This window comes from Mixophyes fleayi, chromosome 4 (genome assembly GCF_038048845.1).
Source record: "Mixophyes fleayi isolate aMixFle1 chromosome 4, aMixFle1.hap1, whole genome shotgun sequence".
Classification (NCBI taxonomy): domain Eukaryota; kingdom Metazoa; phylum Chordata; class Amphibia; order Anura; family Limnodynastidae; genus Mixophyes; species Mixophyes fleayi.
Window position 1 is genome coordinate 18,170,364 of NC_134405.1, and position 25,251 is coordinate 18,195,614.

General features: G+C 42.6%; 1 protein-coding gene across 3 annotated transcripts in view; it reads right to left on the reverse strand.

Annotated features, from left to right (window-relative positions):
• LOC142151069 (phospholipid scramblase 2-like) overlaps positions 1–24,990 on the reverse strand; it is a 112,304-nt gene extending 87,314 nt beyond the window's left edge. Inside the window, exons 1-7 of one of the 3 annotated variants that reach the window (XM_075206367.1) lie at positions 24,897–24,990; positions 22,838–22,891; positions 20,448–20,572; positions 19,353–19,380; positions 18,398–18,555; positions 16,482–16,640; positions 5,419–5,559 (exon numbers count right to left, since the gene is read on the reverse strand). In XM_075206367.1, coding sequence (XP_075062468.1) covers positions 5,419–5,559; positions 16,482–16,640; positions 18,398–18,555; positions 19,353–19,380; positions 20,448–20,572; positions 22,838–22,847 — 621 coding nt within the window. In that variant the 5' untranslated portion in view covers positions 22,848–22,891; positions 24,897–24,990. The remainder of the gene's footprint in view (positions 1–5,418; positions 5,560–16,481; positions 16,641–18,397; positions 18,556–19,352; positions 19,381–20,447; positions 20,573–22,837; positions 22,892–24,896) is intronic. The other 2 variants (XM_075206366.1, XM_075206363.1) reach the window with 2 other exon arrangements.
• Positions 24,991–25,251: the final 261 nt, after the last annotated feature.

Genomic DNA, 25,251 nt, shown 5'->3' on the forward strand with positions numbered 1-25,251 from the left:
CCATTCACTATGGGTCATCTTCCAGTCCTCATTCTCATTCACTTCTCACATTCAGTCCCTCTCCAAATTCTGTCACTTCCACCACCAGAACATATTTAAGATCCCTCCCTTTCTCACCAAATAAGTTACCAATACTCTTTTTTTTATTAATGTATCTTCCTCCTCTCTAGCCTAGCCAATTTCTGCCTTGCCCCTCTACAGTCTATCCTGAAAAGGCACTGACCAAATAATCTTTCTCTCTCGCTGCTCTCTCTGCTATCCCTCTCTGCCAGTCGCTACACTGGCTTCCCATGTCCTACATAATTAAGTTTAAACTCCTCACCCTCACCTACAAAGCCATTAACCAATCTCCTCTCTACAATTTAACCTTACTTCTCACACTCCTTCACAACCCCTCTACTCTGCCAGTGACTGCCACCTCATACCATTGTGATTACCTCTTCCCACTAACACCTCCAGAACTTTGCCTGGGTTGCTCCTCACTTGTGGAATGATCTCAATGAATCTACTCTCTTCAAGTCTTCGAGTATGCCCTTAAATTTAATTTAATTATTCAAGCCTATCAGCCCTCCTCTGACTCCATATTCCTTAACTCACTATTTCCTCAATGCTCTCTAAGCTGTACATTAGTTTAAATATATGTTCTATTACATAATTTTAAATCCATCAGAGCTCCCCCTTTTTGGATTTTTTGGACAAAAATCAGCTTCCTTTCTCAGAACCATTAATTTTTATTTTAACCAATTTATATTCTGTTGACAATAAACTCTACCCCTCTGAATATTGAATATGCTGAGCTGTACAGATCTTGAGATCCATGCTAATTAGTCTATAGGCGTAACTGAATGTGTCATCATCATGTGTGTATACCAGTCGTCATCATCATCTTGGAAATGATTGTTTTAAATGTTGTTTTCTTGCTTGTTTTTTTTAAATGTCTTTAAAGGATGCGCCCCCTACTGAAAGTATTGTTACCACCACCAGTGCTTACAGACTTGGGCAGCACAGTGGCCTAGTGCTTAGCACTTCTGCCTCACAGCACTGGGGTCATGAGTTCGAATCCCAACCATGGCCGTATCTGTGTGGAGTTTGTATGTTCTCCCTGTGTTTGCATTGGTTTCCTCCAGGTGCTCCAGTTTCCTCCCACACTCCAAAAACATACTGGTAGGTGAATTGGCTGCTATCAAAAATTGACCCTAGTCTCTCCCTCTCTGTCTGTCTCCCTCTCTGTCTGTGTGTGAATGTGTGTCTATATTAAGGAATTTAGACTGTAAGCTCAAATTGGGCAGGGACTAATGTGAATGAGTAATGTGAAGATCACCAGAAGAAGAAGCAGAGCCCATGCACAGGAAAGAAATTAAGTATGGGAAGCTCCAAGATAATAAAAAGGGGACGGAGTCTCCTGCCTGTGAAGAAGGTGAACTGTGGTAAAGAAGGGTTGAGTCTTTGTGAATGGAGAATCCAACCAACTAGGGAATGAAAGAGTGGAGTCGCCAAGTGCCATCATGGAAAGCCCTACCACTGAAAAGGGGGGAACATGCTTTTAGAGAGCAAGCCTGCAAGAGAGGGAGAAGGAGCTTTTATTCCTATAGAGGAGATGAGTCCCCACAGTACCAGCGATACCAAGGGTTGTGAGAGTCTTACAGATGGAGACTGCACATCAGCTCTGAATGAGGGGAGTGTTTTAACTGAAGCTAGCACAAGAAATCGTCTATGGCAGGCTTGTAAATTCTTAATATAGTTGACATTTACAGATAGACCCTCATCAGAGAGGGAATATCCTGGCCTGGGTGAATTGTGGGTGAACAGAGAGGACTACAAGCAAGAGGAGGTCTGGTTAGTGCTTGCTGCTCCATCTGTCTTGATCTAGCCGATAACAGATAAGTGTATTAATATTTGTTAGTAAATTGTGTGCTACATTCAGAGACAGAGTGTCACACGGCACTCATTCGGCTTCCACAACCGAAGACCAAGACACTCACCTGTTCCTCATTAAGCATACCTTAGCTCCTGGCATTGGTTCTGCACATGCATGGACCTAGAACCTTTCTGTCCACTGCAAGTTTTCCATTGGTTCTAAGTTCTGACTCCAAACTTGAAAAGGCACTTCCTCCCTTCCCTCTGGGCCTGTTGATCAAGATATCTGCCTGATTGTTTGCCTGACTGTCTGTTTCCTGTGTGTCTACTTTGGATCGTCAGTGATGCTGTTGCCTTGCTGGCTGGATTACCCTTGCTACACCTGTCTCCGCTGTGTTGCTGTTTCACGGGCTATACCGCTCAAGCTACACCTGCCTCCACTGTGTTGCTGTTCAACGGGCTGTACCGCTCAAGCTACATCTGTCTCCACTGTGTTGCTGTTCCACGGGTTATACCGCTCAAGCTACACCTGTCACTACTGTGTCGCTGTTCCACGGGCTATACCGCTTAAGCTACACCTGTCTCAGCTTTGTTGCTGTTCTACAGGCTATACCGCTCAAGCTGCACAGGTCTCTGCTGAGTTGCTGTTCTGTGGGCTGTGCCGCTCAGGCTGCTTCTATCTCCATTGCCGTGATGTCTGGATCGTCTACACTGCACCTGTGTCTGTGGTACTGCTGTACTATGGGTGAGACCTCTCAAGCTGCATTTGTCCCTATCTATATTGTTGGCTGGACTGTTCAAGCTGCATTTGTCTCTACTGTGTTGCTGTATTACGGGCTGTTCCACTCAGGCTGCACTTGTTTTTATTACCCTGCTGGCTGGACTGTTCTAACTGCACCTCTCTTTACTGTGCTGCCATACTGTGGCCTCAAATTCCTAAGTTGCACTTGTCGCTGTCACTCTGCTAGCTGGACTGTTCATGCTACAACTACTTTCATTGTGCCATTACATTACAGGCTATATTGCTAAGCTGTACTTGCCCCTGTTACTCTGCTAGTGGAACTGTTCATGCTGCTATTACTCTTCTTGTGTCTTTATACTACAGACTGTACTGTTCAAGCTTCTAGTCACCATTAAACCGCTACTTGAATTGTTCATCCTGCATCTGTCCTGACTCCGCTACTTGGTTGTAAAGCTTACATTCCATCCACTTCCAGTGTGTCTGCATACATCTTAATACCTACTTCCCTGGGATCTCGCCTGACACTCCAGGTAGGGGCCGCGACCTGCGGTTGGACACCGCTAAGTCCAAATCACCTTGCGGTTATTACTGGTGAATACCATCCATCCGTTAGGCTCCGCGCCCTACTGATAATAGCGCCAAGTTGGGCGGGTCTAAGAATCCAGTGTACCAAACCGTGACACAGAGCCACACATATTCATATGCACACAGAAAGCCTGAAGATAAACACAGAGGGCACTGTTTACATTTGGTCTCCTCATATGAGGTTGCATCAGACTGCATCTGCTTATTACTGCTAATGTTGTAATAAGGACAATATCCTTGTCTGCCATGTTTAGGTAACCCACAAAGTGCACCAATGTTACCCAATAAGTATAGTGACTGTATTCGCTAGCTCTTGTGAGAGAGTGTTTTGGCGTGATTGAATGTGTTGTTTGAATTGTAGATTCTAGTGACTGAGTTGGGGTGTAACCTAGCCCTATCTGTCACCTGTGTGGGAGTTATTGTTGGGCATTAGGTCAGTGGAGTAGGGCTATAGGAATATTTGATTCAAGTTAGCACACAAATTTTACTCAATGCTATTCAATTCTACTTAACAATTTGTCATCCATTCTAATCTCATTTTATTTATTATTCCAAACTCTTTATAGTCTATAGGATTTATAAAGTTTTGTAAGACACCACCCTTTACTGTGAGCTATAATTACCATCTATGATTTGTGTGTCTAGTTATGACTGTGGTAGGAGCGTTAGAACTTGTGATCATTAAAGTGATCTATATGCATAGATAATATAGCTGTCCATCAATGTTTTATCATGTCATCTATACTGTTTAAGAATCATTGTATCAATACCAGCTAAGATTCATACAGACAGAGATCGTGGTGTGGAGACTAAGTTTCTACCGGTATTTAACAAAGTTGGAGGCAAAGCAGGATGGATTTGGATGCGTATAATAACCAAAGCGCTGTCCACTGAACAGGATCTTAGAGTGGTGGGTAGAGGTATGAAGCTCTGGAGGCAGAATAGCCAAAAAAGCCAAGGACAGCATTTTTCAGCTAACAGAATCAATAAGCAGAGAAATAGTCTGTTAAAGTCAAAGGTCAAATCCAATTTGTCAGTGAACAAGCCAGGTCAATAATTAGGAATTAAGCAACACACAGATGAACTTGCACAGCAGTTCAGAACAGCAAAGCTGATACCATGGCAAAGAATGATAGGAAGAGCAGGTTTATATACTGTTTGGAGGTTCAGCTCCCATCTCTGTGGTGTCAGCAATCACCTGATTGCAACACAGTAAACTTGCATCAGATGTTCTTGCCATGTTGTGCACCAAGAGTTGAATACTGAGTCCTACATTTAAAAATAGGATCCCTGACACATTGCTTAATGGATTCTGTTGTTATTCTGGAGTACTCTTCCTGAATCTATTTTCCCTATTATACTGTTGTATGTTGTGAGCTTCTCACAACAAACAACTGATGGCACACCACCAGATCATTTAATACCTATGCCTTTACTTGTTTTACCCCTTAATTACCATGGTGGTTTTTACATATTTTATGTACAGTGTTGTTTCTGAGAGGTCTGTGTTGGTGAAAGGGAGTTTCCCAAGTCACCCACAAGTGTAACATGACTTTGCAACTCTGTACAGAATATAGAAGAAGAATTGGATTGAGGCTCTGAGTCATCAACAACAAGTGAGTACAACCCAATACACACACATAATAAACCTACAACACCCCTCTCAGAGCTGGTGTAAGGGGGTGTTACACTCAGTATGCCCTATAATAAAATAACACTGACCTATGGGAGGAATGTCAAGGACACCATTCAAATCGTTACCACAGGCATTACGATGGTACGGTCCACAGCTGAAAATGGCCATCTCAGTAAGATGTCAGAAAAGCCTGCTGTAGGAATTTTAGTAAAATGTCTCCCATTGTGCAATGTGCAGAATTCTTGTCTGAAGAGGCACAGATAGAGCAGTGAACACTGTATCATGGCTAAGGGTCAGATGGAATATCTGCGGTAGAGAATGATCTCTATTTAGCTTTAAAGAGCAATTTGATTTAATTCCTAAACAAAAAAAACATTCTGCAATCTGCAATAAACTCTACTCAATTAGAATTTTTAAAGCTGAGGAATCAGTACTGCCTGAAACACGGTGGTTGAGGAGCGCCATCTAGTGGAATAGTCATAGAACAGGTTAGAAGAGGATGACATGTCTTACATGATAGACCTTGTACTGGAACCTTGGATGATTCTGGGAAACATCTGCTGTTTACCCTAAATCTAGTCTGGTATATACAACTCACCATGTACAAGAATGCGGCCAGGATTACAGCTTTCAGTGAAGCGTCCATGTTCAAGGGAAAACGGAAGGTGATTTGGGAAGATTTGTGTTCTTTCTCTTTCAGTATTTGGACCACAGGATGACTCCCACTTATACTTAGTATCTGAAAATCAGATTATGAGAGTAGCAGTTACATCAGCAGCACATATAATACATTTTCCAACACATCATGTGAACAGTACTGAGACAGTGAAATAGAACATGCATGTTAAGCAGTAGGCGAGTGTCAGCTCTTAGGAAAAGCAGTCCATAGCCCTATGTGAAGCCAACCAGCCTCACACAATACGACCACTACCACTTCATATATGTAACAATCCTGTCCAGGTTTGCTACTTTCCCTGTCTGTTCTGTTATCCTGTGGATCACATGACTTACCTTCAGGGCGGGTCATTCAAACCTTCTCTATATAAACTCAGCACTGACACCTGCTCATTGTCAGTGCAACTTGTTTGCTAGCCTGACTCCATGGATTCCTGTGTATTCTCTGATCCTTGTGTATTCCTGAACTCTCCTCTTGGATTCCCTGTGGGTGAACCTGCTGGTAGCACTATCTTTGGGACTCTCCTGTTTGCAAGTATCTTTACGCGTCCTTTTACAAGACTCTGTTTATTATTCCAAGTGTGCAGATTCTCATCATTGTGATATACTGAACTGCCATCTCACCTATACTACTGTACAAGAACTTATATGATACCTTCTGGACTGTTCCGCTGATGCTGCTATTTCTACACTCTGCGGTGATCAGACTCTTACCTTGCATATATGTTGTAGTGTTAATCTCTACTAATTACCCTACCCCTGTGGCATCCTGAACATCGTTACCCACCATCTCTACTGTGTACAGAACTTTGCTGGTCTCTATCCTTGTCATGTCTTGCCTCAGTTAATCACCATCCATGCTGCATACTGACTGCTGTCAAGTACAAAACTATTGCCACGCCCTGCCGTGACTAACTTACATATTCTGACGTGCATAGAACCCTGCTAGTAGTCAGCCGTGGACTCCTTCTGTGCTCAGTGGATGCAAAACATATTCTATGTGTTTTATTGATACTTGCATTTATGTCCCATACATATATATATATATATATATATATATATATATATATATATATATATATAGAGAGAGAGATAGATATTCATATTCCTTGTGATTAGCAGTACTGCCGTGTTTAATGACCCATTGCCTTGTGTTCTTATTCTCTAGGCATCGTATGATCCTGACTCAGCTAAGTCACGTGCCCAGGCCTTCGTGGGAACCGCCCACTAGGCCTGATATTATTGCAGTCCATAACAGTGTGAGGTGCCATTGGGGGGAGGGGTGACGGGTGTCCGAGCGCCCAAACGCTGCAGGGGGGAAATGCCCCTGACTTCGTGTGCAGGGCACTATTTTTGCTGTAAGGGGAAAAGGGAGAATACGGGAGGGACAGCTCCATAAGGTCAGTGCACCAAGTGAACTGCCCTCGCCGCGGCTATACTCACGCACTTGACTCTGCAATGGTGCCCCCTCGGCTCCTTCCATGTACTTTGTCTTCCGATCAGCACCTGTAAGACAAGAGAGACAGCACAAAGACAACCCTTCCCAACACCACTGATACTTACTCAATCCTGAGGGACCGCTATGGAACTCACCACACCGTACTTCTCCTCAGACCGACCACTCTCACGTCCTGAGACGCTGTGCCCCACAGGCCTTCGCCCGAGCCCCGGCCGTTAAGCCCGACTTGTCCTGGGGCTCAGGACTTAGGTGCCCTTCCGGATGGATGGAGGGGTTCTATAAACCGCTCCAGAGCTCTACTTAGTGCCTACTTAGGAACTGAGTGTTCCCTACTCTATATCAGGACCTAGTGTCCTGCTAGGTTTGGGCCAAATGCCCACTTCCAACGATAAGGGCCTACTGCCCGCTCACCATCAGGGACCTTATGTCCCTCTACCAGCAAGGAGTCCTGCTACGCTACAGGGCAGCCACCCTGCTACGCTCACGGAAGCCTATGGCTTCCCTCAACCAGAGGCCTGTGCCTCTCTGCACTAAAGGACCTTGCGTCCTCCTACAGCTCAGGGCCTTGCACCCTCCTACAGCTCAGGGCCTTGCACCCTCCTACAGCTCAGGGCCTTGCACCCTCCTACAGCTCAGAGCCTTGCGCCCTCCTACAGCTCAAGGCCTTGCGCCCGGGCTTACTAAGGGCCTTTTGCCGGGCGTGGGAGACGAGCTCCTACCTACTCTGGCCTAAAGCCAGAGGCTACCTAAGGGCCTTGTGCCCTCTGACCAACTAAGGGCCTTGTGCCCTCTAAACACCTACAATGGCCATTGCTACCTGCGCCACAGGCCTAGTGCCTGAAAGGTGCCCCCGGGCCTCGTGCCTGACCTAAAAGCGTAATTTGTACTCACCTGCTCCGCGCAGGAAACTCAGCTTGACTCGTCGTCTGCGAGTCTTCCAGTCTCTCCAGCCGCCGGCGCCTCTTCTCCGGTTTGGCGCTACTGGGAAGTGAGCCGTGACTGGCTCACTTGTCCGCTGCCCCCGAGAGCTGCAACAGAAGAGAGGAGATACTCACCGCTGGGCCGGTGAGTCTCTTCTGTCTTCCATCTTCACCCTCTTCAAGGGCAGCTTGACGGGGCACTTCTCCACAACAGTTTGCGCTGACATAAAAGAAAATGAACACCATGGGCAATCCCTCTCTCAAGGACTTATTTCAACATCTAGTAGGGAGAGTGGAAAAGCAAGAGACCAATCAAGATCGCCTCATGCAGTTCTTACAGGGTTTATCCTCTTGTCTGGATTCTTTTCAGAACCCGCTGGCATCCTCCTATAAACCTGAGACCTCTGCTGAGTCTTCGACTTCTGCAAACACAACTACCTTGCACCCACAAATTCCTAATCCTCCAATGTACGATGGGAACCCCAAGTCATGTAGAGGATTTGTGAATCAATGTAAAAATCAAATCATTACCCAGGAACTTTCCTACGGATAGGGCTAAAATTGCCTACATTCTGTCCTTCCTTTCTGGTCAAGGCCTGGCCTGGGAATGACCCCTTGCTGCAAAATTACACAGAATTTATGACAACCTTCAAAAAGAATTTTTGATGAACCTGGTCGGCTTTCCAGTGCAGCTTCAGGAAATCTTCGTCTACACCAAGGATCTCATTCTGTGGGGCAATATGCCATCATATTTAGGACCGTGGCCTCCAAGCTGCGCTGGAATGATGAAGCACTGGTGTCCATGTTCTGGCAAGGCCTATCTAATCAAATAAGACGTGTTGGCTTCCCGTGACCTCCCATCTTCCTTGGATGATCTGATCTCTCTATGTGTCAAAATAGATCTTCGATTCCAGGAGAGGGTTCAAGAAAAGGAACAGATCCGGTGTCCTAATCATCGCCCTGTTTTCCATAACTCAGGGGCCTCTTGGCCCCCAGAAGAACCCATGCAAGTGGGTAGGTCCTGCCTCTCTCCAAGAGAGGGAGAGAAGATTTAAAAATAATCTGTGCCTCTATTGTGGAGGGAAGGCCCATCGCATCAGTAGTTGTCCTACGCATCCGGGAAAACACTCAGGCCAAACAGAGCAAGTGGGAACCCTGTTAGGTCTGTTTTTCTGATTCTGATTTACTGATTTTTCCCTCAACAGTTCTCATCACAAAGAGAACCTCTTGTTGTCTGTTTTTTGGGAATCTCTCTATTCCGTGGATGCCTTTCTGGATTCTGGTGCAGCCGGTAATTTTATTGCTGCCACTGTGGTGGAGAAATATCATATTCTTACTACACCATTGGAACATCCTGTGCACCTTACAGCCATCGATGGCAGTAATATTCCAGGAGGCTTCATTCAGTTCCGGACGGTTCCTCTCACCCTTCAGATTGGAATTCTGCATCAGGAAAAAAATTCCTTCCTAGTCCTTCCAAAGACCATCAACTCCCTTGTGTTAGGTTTGCCATGGCTACGTCTCCACTCCCCAACTCTGGACTGGCATACTGCTCAAATTTAGTCCAGGGGATCACGGTGTCAGTCTCACTGTCTGAAGAAAGTAGTACCTCTTCATCTAACCACTGCTTCTTCGTTACCATCTTTACCTCCTCAATACCAACAGTATGCAGATGTCTTCTGTGAAAAGGAGGCAACCAAGCTTCCCCCTCATCGCATTTGGGATTGTGGAATCGAGCTTCTCCCTGACAAACCTATTCTTCGTGGTCGTGTATATCCCCTTTCTCTTCTTGAGACCCAAGAAAAGAGTCCACCTCTCCAGCTGGAGCTGGATTCTTTTTCGTTATAAAGAAGAATGGCGGCCTCCGGCCATGCATTGACTTTCGAGGCCTAAATGCTATTACCATTAAGAATAGGTATCCGTTACCCCTCATCTCTGAGCTTTTCAACCGCATCAAAGGTGCTACTGTGTTCTCCAAGTTAGATTTACGAGGGGCTTACAATCTTGTTCGTATTAAAGCAGGTGACGAATGGAAAACAGCCTTTAACACACGATGGGCACTTTGAGTATTTAGTAATGCCCTTTGGGTTTTGCAATGCTCCAGCTGTATTCCAAACCCTCATGAATGATATTTTCCAAGACCTTCTTTATCAATTCATCATCATCTACCTGGATAACATTCTGATATTTTCTCGAGACCTCCCTTCACATAGGGAACATGTAGGTCAAGTCTTGGGTCATCTGAGAGAACAAAACCTCTTCTGTAAATTAGAAAAGTGCCTTTTCGAGCAACCTCGGGTTCCTTTTGTAGGGTACATCCTCTCGGGCACAGCCCTTCAGATGAACTCGGCTAAACTAAGAGCAATTGTGGATTGGCTCTTGCCCACCGGTCCAAAAGCTATCCAACGCTTCCTTGGCTTCGCCAACTACTACAGACAATTCATCAAGGGATATTCTACCATTATTGCCCCCATCACTGCTCTTACCAAGAAATCGGCTACTCCCAAGCTTTTGTCCCCTGAGGCCATCTCAGACTTTGAACATCTAAAGTCAGCCTTCACTTCTGCTCCTATTCTTCAGCAACCTGATTACCAATGTCCCTTCTTCTTGGAGGTAGATGCATCTTCTGTGGGCACTTGTGCAGTTTTGTCTCAACGGGACACTTCTGGGAAACTACATCCATGTGGCTTTTTCTCTCGTAAATTCCTCCCAGCAGAAAAGAACTATGGAATAGGAGATCAAGAATTATTGGCTATTAAATTAGCCCTGTCTGAATGGCGACATCTGTTGGAAGGGGCCTTGTTTCCTATTACGATATATACCGACCATAAGAACCTCATTTATCTCTGTTCAGCCCGTTGTCTGAATCCTTGTCAAGCCAGATGGACCTTGTTCTTTTCAAGATTTGATATTAGTCTTACCTTCCGTCCGGGATCAAAAAAAAAAAAAAAGCAGATGCTCTTTTTAGGTCTTTTCATTAAGAAGACCAGGATTCTTCCGAGGACATTCATCCCATCTTTAACCCTAGTTGTGTCTTGACCCTTACTCCTGTGCATAAATCTACTTGCCCTCCAGACAGAACCTTCATATTACCACATCTACGTCTCAAGTTGTTACGCTAGGCCCATTTATCTCGCTTCTCGGGTCATGCTGGAGTCAAGAAGACTGGAGAACTCCTGACCTGGTACTGTTGGTGGCCATCCCTCTTGAAAGATGTAAAATCATTTGTTTCTGCCTGCTCTAAATGTGCACAACATAAGGTTCCTCGACGTAGACCCTTCGGTCCTCTTATTCCTCTACCTGTTCCTGAAGTACCCTGGTCTCAAATATCTATGGACTTTATTACCGATTTTCCTCCCTCCAAAGCTCATACGGTTATGTGGGTGGTGACAGACCGTTCTTTGAGAGCAGCTCATTTCATTCCCCTCAAAGGACTCCCTCCTTTCGCAGTGTTGGCAGAACTTTTCAGCAAAGAAATATTTTGCCTCCATGGCTGTCCACTCCATATCGTGTCAGACCGTGGTTCACAATTTGTTTCAAGGTTCTGGAGATCCTTTTGTTCTCAGTTAGGCATTAAATTGGACTTTTCCACGGCATACCATCCTCAATCTAATGGCCTGACCGAACGGACAAACCAAGAGCTCGAAAAAATCCTACGAATGTATGTGTCTGCTCAGCAAGCAGATTGGCTGGAACTCCTCCCGTGGGCCGAGTTCACCCATAACAATCATTTCCATGAAGCTGTTTGTATGGATGTCATCCCAGACCACCTACCTTTTCTCAAACTCCTATCTCCACCGTTCCTGCTGTAGATTCCCTGCTACGCAAGTTTTCTCTCATTTGGATACAAACCAAAATCTGGAAAATTCTGCTGCTCAGGCTAAAAGATTTTACAATAAGAAAAGGTGTCCTGCTCCTCCACTTCTTCCAGGGTATAAGGTCTGGTTATCCACTAAAAATATACGTTTAAAGGTTCCTAGTATGAAACTAGCACCCAAGTTTATCGGTCCCTACCGAATCTACGAGATGATCAATCCAGCAGCTTTCAGATTTGAAACTTCCATCCTCACTACGGATTCCCAATGTGTTTCATGTCTCTCTGCTAAAACCGGTGGTACAAAATGAGTTTTCAAATGTCACAGCTTCCCCGCCTCCGGCTACTTCTCAAGATCAAACAGTATGAGATCAAACAACTATTGGACTCTCGTAGATCCAGAGCATCACTGCAATTTCTAGTCGATTGGAGAGGCTATGGGCCTGAGGAACGTTCCTGGGTTAAAGCTTCAGACATTTATGCCCCTCGTTTACTCAGTTTCGGAAAAGATTCCCTAAAAAATTATCCTAGGTGTCCGGAGTCCACCGTTTAAGAGGAGGGTACTGTAACAATCCTGTCCAGGTTTGCTGCTTTCCCTGTCTGCTCTGTTCTCCTGTGGATCACATGACTTACCTTCAGGGCGGGTCATTCAAACCTGCTCTATTTAAACTCAGAACTGACACCTGCTCATTATCAGTGCAACTTGTTTGCTAGCCTGTCTCCATGGGCTCCTGTGTATTCTCTGACCCTTGTGTATTCCTGAACTCTCCTGTTGGATTCCCTGGGCCTGATTCATTAAGGATCTTAAATGAAGAGGATCCTTATTTCAGTATCCTGGACAAAACCATGTTACAATGCAAGGGGTGCAAATTAGTATTCTGTTTTGCACATAAGTTAAATACTGACTGTTTTTTTCATGTAGCACACAAATATCAACTTTAAATTTCAGTGTACAAATAAGCTATCAAGTATTTGTGTGTTACATGAAAAAACAGGCAGTGTTTAACTTATGTGCAAAACAGAACACTCATTTGCACCCCTTGCATTGTAACATGGTTTTGTCCAGGAGACTGAAATAAGGATCCTCATCATTTAAGATCCTTAATGAATCAGGCCCCCTGTGGATGAACCTGCTTTATCAACCAAGTGCTGGTAGCACTATCTTTGGGATTCTCCTGTTTGCAAGTATCTTTACGCATCATTTTACAAGACTTTGTTTATTATTCCAAGTGTGCAGATTCTCATCATTGTGATATACTGAACTGCCATCTCACCTATACTACTGTACAATGACTTATTTGATACCTTCTGGACTGTTCCGCTGATGCTGCTATTTCTACACTCTGCGGTGATCAGACTCTTACCTTGCATATGTTGTAGTGCTAATCTCTACTAATTACCGGACCCCTGTGGTATGCTGAACATCGTTACCCACCATCTCTACTGTGTACAGAACTTTGCTGGTCTCTATCCTTGTCATGTCTTGTCTCAGTTAATCACCATCCATGCTGCATACTGACTGCTGCCAAGTACAAAACCATTCCCACGCCCTGCCGTGACTAACTTACATATTCTGACGTGCACAGAACCCTGCTAGAAGTCAGCCGTGGACTCCTTCTGTGCTCAGCGGATGCAAAACATATTCTATGTGTTTTATTGATACTTGCATTTATGTCTCATACATATATATATATTCCTTGTGATTGGCAGTACTGCCGTGTTTAATGCTTAACCATTCCTTGTAATGTTATATATGACAATATGCTTATCTCTACATCTCATTACTATTTGCTGCATTGTTTTATCATGTGTTGATATGTACTAATGCTCATAATCATTGAAGTACTTATTAAGCAAACTCATTGCCTTGTGTTCTTATTCTCTAAGCATCGTATGATCCTGACTCAGCTAAGTCACGTGCCCAGGCCTTCGTGGGGACCGCCCACTAGGCCTGATATTATTCCAGTCCATAACAATATAGTGGGACTATGTCCTTTGGCGATCTTCTAATTCCCACCAAAAGTACAGTTGGAGAGTGTTTGCTATCGAAAACATGACCCAGGGTTAATCCCGCAGGGAGCCCATGGTACCCCTTATCAAATCGATTTTACCCTCCTGTGGCCTATTTATCAAGACTTTGAACTATACGGAAACAGAACTGTTGTCTGGACCAATTTATCAAGGACCCTGACCCTAATAGCTACCGCCATCTGAAGATGGCGCCAGCCATTCTAGCCTATGTGGAGATTATTGCAGGACAGGGATCGTCTGAACGTCCCCTGCAGGTTTCATGCTCATCCCTTCCCTCCTTTTACTCATTGTTTTCTGAGCATGTGCGGCCTGATGGCCATGCATGCACAGTGCATAGGTGAGGTCAGAACCTGGATTAAAGTGTCCTCTAGACGGTCTAGCAAAAGAGATTTTCCTCAAGTGCAGCACAAGGGTGGCTAAAGGTTTAGTGTGAGAGAGCAGTTTGCTTTTGTTTCCCCCTCCTGAATGTTTAGCTCTCTGTCTCCAATTTTGTAAGTGTATCTCTCCTCCTCTGTCTGTTCACATATCTCTCTCCTCTTTATGTGTATTCCCTTTCTTTCCCCTTTGTGTGGATGTCTCTAATTTTTTATGTGCACCTCTGCCTTTCCATCTGTCTCTCATTGTTACCCCCCTATTTGTCTCCGCATTGTGTCTGTTTGTCCTTTGTTTCTCCCCCCTTTGTGTGTTCGTCCCCCTGTACCTTTCTTAACACATCTCCCCACCTTCTTCTTCTATTTGCTCCAACCACCCACTTTTCCTGTGTGCACCACCATATCCAACACCACACAGCTAAACCTACGGATGGAAGGTAAGCACAGTCTTCGGAAATTATTTTTGCTGAGGGTCTGAATGGTAAGCTCTTAATACATTATGGGTCCTACTCATCATACTCAAAACCCCATTAATACATGCACAAATGGGGTGTTGAAACAAGGTGGTCAGGGATTCCTCAATGAAGATTTTGCATGCACTAAGAGACAAATTTATCAAAGTGAAAAAAGTGGATATAAAAGTCAGTGATAACCTGGGGCCTGATTCATTAAGGATCTCAAATGAAGAGGATACTCATTTCAGTCTCCTGGACAAAACCATGTTACAATGGAAGGGGTGCAAATAAGTGTTCTGTTTTACACATAAGTTAAATACTGCCTGTTTTTTCATGTAACACACAAATATTTGATAGCTTATTTGTACACTGAAATTTAAAGTTGATATTTGTGTGTTACATGAAAAAACAGTCAGTATTTAACTTATGTGTAAAACAGAATACTAATTTGCACCCCTTCCATTGTAACATGGTTTTGTCCAGGAGACTGAAATGAGTATCCTCTTCATTTGAGATCCTTAATGAATCAGGCCCCTGTTCTGTTATCACCATCTCAAGATAGTATGAGAGGTCTCAACTCTAGAAATCTTCAAACAATGTCAAGTCTTCCCTGTTACTTAACCATTTCTATAATGCATCACTACTTTCATGATACCCAAATGCTTAGCTCTCTTTTCTGCATTATGTTAATCTTGTATATGTTTATTTTGTATCATGTGTTTTTGATCCACAAATGAAAATTTGAGTCCTATTGGCAGAAGGCGGGCCAATGTATTATTACTATGGAGGGAAGGGGTGTAGGGTAAACTAGGTAACACTAGTAGTTAGGTGCATAGGTGAAATTAGAATGTGAACTAAAATAGGAGGATTAGCACCAAAGGCTGACCTCCAGCAGATTGTAGGATGGGAAGTCGCTGTTATCACATTCCCCAAGGTGGGAAAACTTCACTGCAAAAGAGTTTAGTCTGATGACTTGTCCATGGATAGGTGGTGAGCATGGTGACTCTACCCAATTGTTTGTATGCGGTACCATATGTACTGTAAAGAAAAGAGTGGAGGCCATGAAGACTCAAGACATAGGAGATGTCTGCAAGGAATCACGAGAATTATTTACTTATTATTATGGTTATTTAGCTTGGCCGAGTTATTGTGAAAAATAAAATTAGGCTGGAGCATTGGCAACTAAAAATGGCAGAAGTGCATTGGCTGGTATAATGAGGAAACTGTACAATGGGAGACAGTTAGTTCAGGCCTCGGCTATATTGATCATCCCCACGGAATCATGATCTTGGTGATCGGAGGCAGTTGAGGCCATGGATTTAATTGCCTTGTGACTGGGTGACTCTAATGTGAAACAAGGGAGCCGACTCTTTGTCTGCAGCTAGCCTTGTGACTCTGGTGTACTCCAAACACTGTTCAGTTACAGAAAGGGGAAATTACTATTTAAATGGTTGTTGATGTTTTTCACTCAATCAGGCTGTGGGAGTTGAGAGGTCTTGTGCATGGCCCGCAGGCCACACAAGGCATCAACTGGTAGGAGCAATATTGCTGTACAAATGAGACATAAAACAGGAAAGCCAGTGGGAAAAGAGTCATTGACAAGGGTTCGCTGATGGATTCAAGAGCTCTAAGTTAAGGTAGATCCGGATTATTTAAATCTACCACGGAGCTTGATGAAAGCACCTCTGAACAGCTCAACAGTCAGGCCAAGCCCTGATAACTTTTTATAAGGAATAACGCACCCCATAATGTAATTTATTATGTATATTAGAAGTCATCTCAGATTACCATGATCTGAATAACCAAAAAACACTTGTTCTGTTGGTTTGTGCATTTATTTAATCATGGAAAAAATCTGTTACTTCCAATATTTTTATATTTTACAGTAGGGGTGCGCTACATTTTCCTTATTTTCAATAACGAGTACAGTCCTCACCTCAATAGTATTGTCACAACGCAGGTCTTTGTATACAGGCATCCGAGCTGTGAACACAGGTTCTTTATTTGCCATCTTGATTGAGACGTTCAGCTCTTTAGATGTGTTATCAATTGTGACGAATCCTAAGCCGCGCTGGAGCAGAGTCTCAATCCTCAGCTGGAGGGAGGGGAAAAAAATTGTTACAATTTGTACAACTTCTCTGAATTTCTCAACTTCTGCAAATTATCTTGATTTCTGGTTATTGGTTATTTTTGACCAACTAAATAATAAAAACAGCTGTTTGAACTATTATAATAAAGAGATGAGCCACTATTTAATGGATTATTAGGCATAAAAATTGTATTTGTATGTCTTCTTCCAGTGAATGGAAGGCCGCTATACATAGGAGTGTGATTATACTGTTTCCATTTACTGAGTACTAAATGTCATTTTATGGTTATTGAAAGTTTAAAATAATACGTAACAATTTTTAAGTAATTACTTTGGGTTTCAATAAGAAAGAAATTGCAAAGAGTGGTTCATTGGCTGAGTACACTGACCACAAAAACTATGACACAGAAGACTCATTGGACTAAAGAGGACAGAATTGGATCATATGTCAGCTTCTTGACACACTAATTTCATTCCATTCTCAGCTCTTTGTGATTTTTACAAACTATTTTTTGATCCTGTTGCTGTGCGTTCTAAACACCAAACATACACTTTCATTTTAAAGGGCAACTCCACTTAAAATCATTATCCGGGGTGCTGAAATATACTGGAAAAACCCCTAATACTTCAAATAAGACTTCTACATGAAAACCCCTGTCAATAACTCAAAAATGAACTGTTGCAGTCTTTTAACAGGTTGTGTCAAAATGAATTTCCTTAGCAACAACTGTTTCTATGGAAACAATCAGACCAGTCCATAGTTTGTTTCCATGGTTACAAAATATCGTACAAAAGAATTACCCTTTAAATTGGTTGGGAAAATGGTTTGAACATCCAGTATTTAGCACAGGGTACAAATTGTATAATAAAATGTGATAAAGGCGATAACTAAATTAACAGTTGTTTTCATTCTAGATTTGACGGCTGTAAATAAACGGACATGGTGTATGGAACCCTTAATCTAATCCATACCCGGACTGCACTTTTTAGCCATGTTGTTATCGGTAAGTATCAGTGATGGAACTATAACATCTCCTTGGAAACGTACTTCAGGGGTTAAATGCCACCTCCACAGGGAACACTCAGGAGTTGAGTGAATTAAGCTACCATTGTTATTTCTGTTTGCTACCTATTGTCAACTAGTGAGCTCTACAGACAGCCAGGAGCCGGACCCAGCAGGGGTCTCCAGAGGGAGGACACCTGGGGAGGTAAGGGAGGGAGTTGGATAGTGTGAGAAGCCCACCAATCAAGACCTTTTGCAATTCCAATGGGCAGACATTTCCCAAGGTGTGAGTATGAGGTGATAAAAGAGGCCTCCCTGGGAGCTGGACATGGTTGTGACTGACTTTGGTCAAGAGTTAATGCTCTGCCAGAGAGGTGCTGTGGAACCAATATCACAGGATTTATTTGAACTGATTTCCTTGCTTGTTGGGCCTGCTATCTTTAAGGGGGTCATGCTGTATTTAATCCTGTTCTGTAGAATTAATCATCCTTCTATTAATCCTCTACTACAGTGTCTGAGTGATTTGGGAACCATGTATCTTCACAACGGCCCTTTAAATGCTCCTTTTAAAATTGTGCAGCTGACTGACAAAATTTGTTTCTAATGAGTAAGCAAATTGATGAGTCTTATGCCAGGGTCTGTTAAGAGTAAACTACATCCAGTGTAACATTGAAACTCAATACCCACAAGTCTTTGTGAGGTTAGGCCCTAGGCTCTGGTTTATTGAGGACAAAAGGGTTTTACGGAGCGAGGGGCTTACATATGTTTGTCCTCCACAACAGTCGCCACTTGAGACCAAATACAGCGAAACCACATCTCTCTTGTAAGGATCTCTGAGCTTCAGGTTCAGAGCTGGTCCAAAACATTCTGTCTCCCGACGTACAGAGAAGAGAGTCTGCCCAGAGTTGGTCTGAAAAACTAAATGACAGGTCAGTGAGCCCCACAACCACACTCTGCACACATGTGGCTCTTCCTCTCAAAATACCTGTGTATTATATTATACTGGTGCTCAGACAAGGAGAGTCCCTGAAATGGTATTTATAGCATCAGATCTGTGTATGAGTTTTGTGCACTTTACAAGCCAAATATTAATATTACATCTACCGATATGGCCAACACCACTAATGTAGACATAAAGTAGATTTCAGTATTTCAAAAAGAACGATCATGTTGCTGCCTGCAATACAGATGGCTGCCTCAGGTTACCTCATTGTAGACACACCCTGGCAATAGTTTAAGGAAACCAAATTCTGCTATAATTAATACTAGTATTAATTATTAACAAATGCATTCAAGAAAATGACTTAGGGAACCTGGGACAGAACAATGCTTTACTAGGCCCCATAGCAAAATTTGGGTAAGGAGCTGGCAATGGTGCTCTAGCCTCCGAATGTGGCTCTACTGCACCAGTGCCAGACTCAACCATACTCAGAAGAGGCCTCTTTTGAGAGCAGAGTGGAGGCTTCGGAGAGAATTGGGGACCTCGTAGAGGAGGCGAGTCCACATTGCTAGGCTCCCTCACCTCCAGGCCTTTTAGTGGACGCTAACCATGCGTTGGCGGTAGGTCCACCACTGTGAGGAACTCTGCTTGTAATTCAGACCCTGGACCACTAGAGAGGTGAGAACAACTCCTGGCCTTTGTCTGCTTGACCATTTACAGTTTCTTCTAGTCTTTACTCATAGAGAAAATACTCTCATTGCTACATTTTCCTTACCTTTTTTCTTCAATATAACTTCCTCCACCTACAAATATAAAAACAAATGTTGATGTAAATTAGTTTTTCCATGTATTTGTTCATTAATAGCAATGCTAAAGCTAAGGGGCAGGGATATAAATGGTGGGTATTGTCATCAAGATTCATATGTGGAATATGGGGATTAGTGTAATTATCTGCCCCTTCTCACCTGCGAGATACCTATTAGCACAAAGATTAAGGGCTAGATTTACTAAGCTGCGGGTTTGAAAAAGTGGGGATGTTGCCTATAGCAACCAATCAGATTCTAGCTTTCAATTATTTAGTACCTTCTACAAAATGACAGCTAGAATCTGATTAGTTGCTATAGGCAACATCCCCACTTTTTCAAACCCGCAGTTTAGTAAATCTAGCCCTAAGAGACTGAATTTAGATAAAACAAGGGGAGTGTAACTAACAACTGCTTCATCTCAATTAATGTCAGTCCCTCCAACGGAATGACCTATACAGTCTCCTAGTATCTCTTTTACAGAGTGTCTTATGTATATTGTTTAATAATAATTTATAGATGATTACTTTATTGAGCTCTCTAGAGATATGTATAACATTAACAAATGTACTTTGATCACAGACTTGCTGGAAACTCTAATTTTTAATGGCATGCTGTCTAATAGTTAATCATTTCTTTAATAAAATATTTTTATGCCGCTCTATCACCCATTAATGACCATTAATGACCTTTTTTTCTCCATTACGTTTCCAACCCTCAAATACATGTGAAGCTTTAATCTAGTATCATTTTCTAATATTTTCATTTTCCCCCATTTATATAACCTCTCTTAATCCAAAGGTCACAAAATAGATTTTGCCATAGAGAACCAGAAACAGAAATGGGCACAGCCACAATCATCATTTAGAAGAATAAGGCTATTTATTGTGTGTTCTAACATGTAGACCCTCCAATAATAGTGTTGTGTTTGCCCACAAAACCAAACTTTACCAACCCTCCCCAGCCACACTGACCTTCTGTGGCCCAATGTATTTCCAAATACTAAAAAGGCTTTCTCCCAAGTAATGAACAGGGTTCTGTGACATACAGACTGTGAGATTTCTTACCTCTACAAGGCACTCAAGTCCTGGGGGCACCACAGCGGTGGGTACGGACTGCTGGTCCTGGTAAGCAGATGTGGACTTATTTTGCCATTGAGGTTGGGTTTGGATGGGTTCAGGATTATAGTGTCCTGAAAATTAAAAAAAGAAACACAGTATATAATAATCCTGGGTATAAGATGTTAGGATATAAAGAGAGTCCTGGAACAAATGAAGATACAGGCATAGGAGATATGACTGAGCTGGGGATAAGTAAGTGAAGCTTAAGGTATCCTGGGATTCATCTGATTCAGCCAAAGGTAGTCTATATGTGTGGTTTGATGGAAGACTAGGAGCCCATCGTAAACAGAAGGTTAAGGAAAAGATCTGGAGGGCTTAGTATGTGGATATATTTAATTTGCTTTCTTTGGAATGCTTTAAATGTGTGTAGGGAGTGAGGAGCATATCAACTACGAGGACAGGAAACATTAAAGAATGATCCCCAGGCATTTTGAGGAATTGGTCTCATACTTTTGCAATTTTGCCCAGTGCAATTGGGGAGAAAAGGTCAGACAACTGCTTGGCTCTTTTAAGCTACATGGATACCATCAGTGAGGCCTACTGAGCAATCGGGGGCTAAGCCTGACTGTAAATTAGCATACAATTTAAGCTAAGAAAAGGGTCCTGCCCAGACTCTTTATATCGGTCCATGAATGAGGATTGTATTTTTTTTTCCAGGGTCAGCCGATGCCAACATGGAGGGACGTCGGCTGAGGCCAAAAGTTGCGCATGTTAGAAGTTCAATGAAAACCAATTTAAGTGGGATCTTGTATAAGTTCAGTCATGAAATGCAAAATTGAATTGAAGGGGGCATAGATGGAAGGGAAGACAGTGTAATTTTGCCACAATGTAAATCGTTGATAAGACCTCATCTTGAATACAGAGTACAGTTCTGGGCATCACTCTATAAAGTAAACATTTTGGAACTAGAAAGGGTTCAGAGCAAGGTTGCAAAATTGATAAAGGGTATGGGGTCATTAAGTTATGAGGAAAGGTTAGCCAGGTTAGGCATGTTTACTTTAGAAAAGAGGCATCTAAGAGGGGATATGATTACTATGTACAAATACATTGAGGGTCAATACAGAAATCTTTCATGAGAACTTTTTACCCCAAGGACTATACACAGGACACGCAGTCACCCCCTAAGGTAAGAGGAGAGGAGGTTTCACAACCAGCAAAGGAAGGGGTTCTTTACAGTAAGGGCAGTCAAGATATTTTTAAAGTAATTTTATTGTTTTCAAATAAGCATTGTCTAAGCGATTGTGTTGTGTTTCCACAGCACAAAATAATTTATTTTACAAGATGCAAAATTTAGCAGAATTATAATACAGTACAGCCAATACCAAAAGATACATACATACCGCGCTTGCATGCGCTCTCTAAGCTGCGCTTCACTGGTACCAGCGTACAGTACTTCACTCCAGAATACTGTGGTCAGAGAAGACTGGGCTAATACCAGCTAGAGCTGTATTATATACACTCAGTGTTACAGTGAAAACAATGCAGATGGTGTGGCTTGCTTCTATTGGTCCAGGTATCAGAAAGGTCCAGTGTGCTGCAGGTCATAGGCCAGTTCAAACCAAAATATCCAAAGGTGGGGGTCATCTCTCCAGGGGTTGTGCTCTGACTTTCCTGCCAAGACTCCAGTTTCAACTAGTCTATTAGCATTTTACAGTTGGTATTACTCTGATCATTTATTCCCTTACATCAATAACTAGAGTATGCAATGTGCTATCTCTTCGGCGAATGAACCAGACAACTGCTAATGTGTTACGTGGCATACTGATCGCAATCGCACGGTAAAACAATATTAACCAAAATACTTTCGTTCATCCAATTATACAACCTCGACAATATGAAATTCGCTGCAAGGGAGGGTTGTGATGGCAGATTCAATCGATATGTTTAAGAACGGTTTACATAAATTTTTAGCGGAAAAAAGGTATCCAGGGTTACGTCCGTAGATTAAAATGAAAGACTAGAGTGGAACCAGGAAGAAATAAGACTGCAATATTGGGTCAGGAGGGATTTTTCCCGATTGAAACAGATTAGCGGCTGCTTTATCTGGATCAAATTCAAATATAAAAGAGGGATCGCAGGTGATCCAATATAGGTTGAACTTGATGGACTGGAGTCTTTCTTCAACCTCATCAACTATGTTACTATGAATCTCCACCTAAGAGACATATATACCGTATGCTGAATTAAAAGTGAAGAAATTATATCAAAATTCAATTAGTATAGGTGATAATATAATAAAACATCATTTATAAAGCCATTAATTCCAGAGCTTTACAGATATAATACAATCAATCAAATGTTATACAAATATAATATCTGAAGAGTGAAGTTCTTACCTGAAGCCATGGCTGTCCAACAACAGATGCTGAATTATATTCCCCTATGTAAAACTGATAAAACACAAACAGGAATTAGCAGTTGTTGATTATTGTGTTATTATCAGCCATAAACTATAGTAAATGTTCATGTAAATCACAGTCCCACACAATTCCATACTGTTGGCAAGTATGAAATAATGCCTCTGAGGTTATAATAACTGCGCCCAGAGTTAGACATTTAATAACACCTCAAAGATGCTTGTTAGTTGTACTTTACAATCATGGACAAGTGGTATTATTTATCTGCATAGGGTGTGGCTAGGAAAGGACTGGAAATTATAAAGACTTGTAGAAGCATCAAGTCTTCATTTTCCTGTTTCTCTTGTTTTTGCAAACAGTAAATTATTATATAATGGGTAATGATGAGCAAAATCAGGGAAAAGTTTAGCATAAATGAAGTTTGACACTGTAAGAAGCCATCTGCACAGGTCCAAGTTTCCACCCACGGTGGCACACTGGTTTATCGACTTAACGTAGGGGTCACGAGTTTACTAGGGTCCTATCTGTGTGGCGTTTTATATGTTCTCCCAGTGTTTCCTTGGTTTTCCTCCAGGTGCTCCAGTTTCCTTCCACACTCCAAAAACATACTGGTAGGTTAAGTGGCTGCTGACTGGAATTGAACATAGTGTGTGTTAGGGATCTTAGACTGTAAGCTCCAATGGGGCAGGGATTGATGTGAATGACAAATATTCTCTGTACAGCACTGCGTAATATGCTGGTGCCATATAAATATAATAATTTCATCATATAGCGCCACTAATTCTGCAGCGCTGTACAAAGAACACACTCACATCAGTCCCTGCCCCACTAGCGCTTACAGTCTAAATTCCCTAATACACACACAGACTAGGGTCAATTTAATAGCAGCCAATTAACCTACTAGTATGTTTTTGGAGTGTGGGAGGAAACCGGAGCACCCGGTGGAAACCCACTCAAACACGGGAAGAACATACAATCTCCACATAGATAAGGTCATGATCAGGGAACCGAACTCAAGCCACCGTGCTTCTAGTAAGCTCTTTAAGTTCCGAATTTACTTTGTTATCGTACTTCATCATCATAGTCAGCTATTTATGTAGCACCGCTAAATCCGCAGCGCTGTACAGAGAACTCACATTAGGCCGTGCCAATTTGGAGATGACAGTCTAAATTCCCTAACATATACACACACAGACTAGGGTGAATTTGATATCAGCCAATTAACCTACTAGTATGTTTTCGGAGTGTGGGAGGAAACCAGCGCACACAGAGGAATCCCACACAAACACGGGAAGAACGTACAAACTCCACACTATACTTGTCAATTCCTATTTTGCAGCGTTTATAGTCTATGAGTAGAGCTGGCTTCAACGAAAGGTTCATTCTGTTGTGTGGGGTCATTGGGAGAGGACTGAGAGGAAGTAAGGCCAAATTCTGCCAGTAAAATGTGAAAAATGTTTGGGCCAAATGCACCACAAGACAAATATTTCACAGAACGGTTTTGAAAGTGTCTCTTATGCCTAATAACCATCTCTGCTGGAGGAATGCTATTATGTAATAAGACAGAAGTGCATTTCAGTTATCACATGTACTTACATTCTCCCATTAAGGAAGGTGCCAGATTTGGAAAGTTAATCCCTGGAATTTATACACACAAAGGGTAGAAGTGCAGTAATTTATATAATCCGATCAATCTACCCTGCACTAGTCCCATGACATCTTATTGCTATCCCCCTCTCCCTCCAAATAACCTTGAATGTTCTCCAGGCAATGATACCTGGAGAGAATAATCTTTGCTGATCATAATTTCGATTACAGTGCGCAACGGGCAGGTGAACCCCACTCACCAGCTAGCCAGGAGATGGAAGATGTAGGGTGAAAAATGAGTCAGAAAAGAGCAGCCCATTTAATATATTATAGTAGAGGTATCATGTAACGTGACAATGGTAACACTTGTTGTTATATTGTTATCACAGTGTGTGAGTGATTAGGAGATAGGGTCAGTTAGTTTGTGAAAGACAGATGGATACATAAATACCTGCAGGAAGTGAAATGATCTTCTGATCCTGACTCCCAGCCCTCTGTCCACAGAAACAATCTGAGAAATACGGATTTTATTCTGTTTCTTTCTATAACCACTCCCTGTTTATTTACCCCCCTCCTTTCCTACCCATCTCCAGCCCAATAAAACAGTCACTCAGTACATTAACCCCTCCACTGTCTGCTCTGTTCCTCGTCTATACACAATGAAGTGTGATCTCGTCATATTACTTGTACAACTGCCAGAACTATCATAACACCGCAGTTGTGACATATTTCCAGGGATCACAGTGCAGGCTTCATTACAGCACGAGTTACAAACAAACAAACTTATAAAGTAGATCTAACAGTAA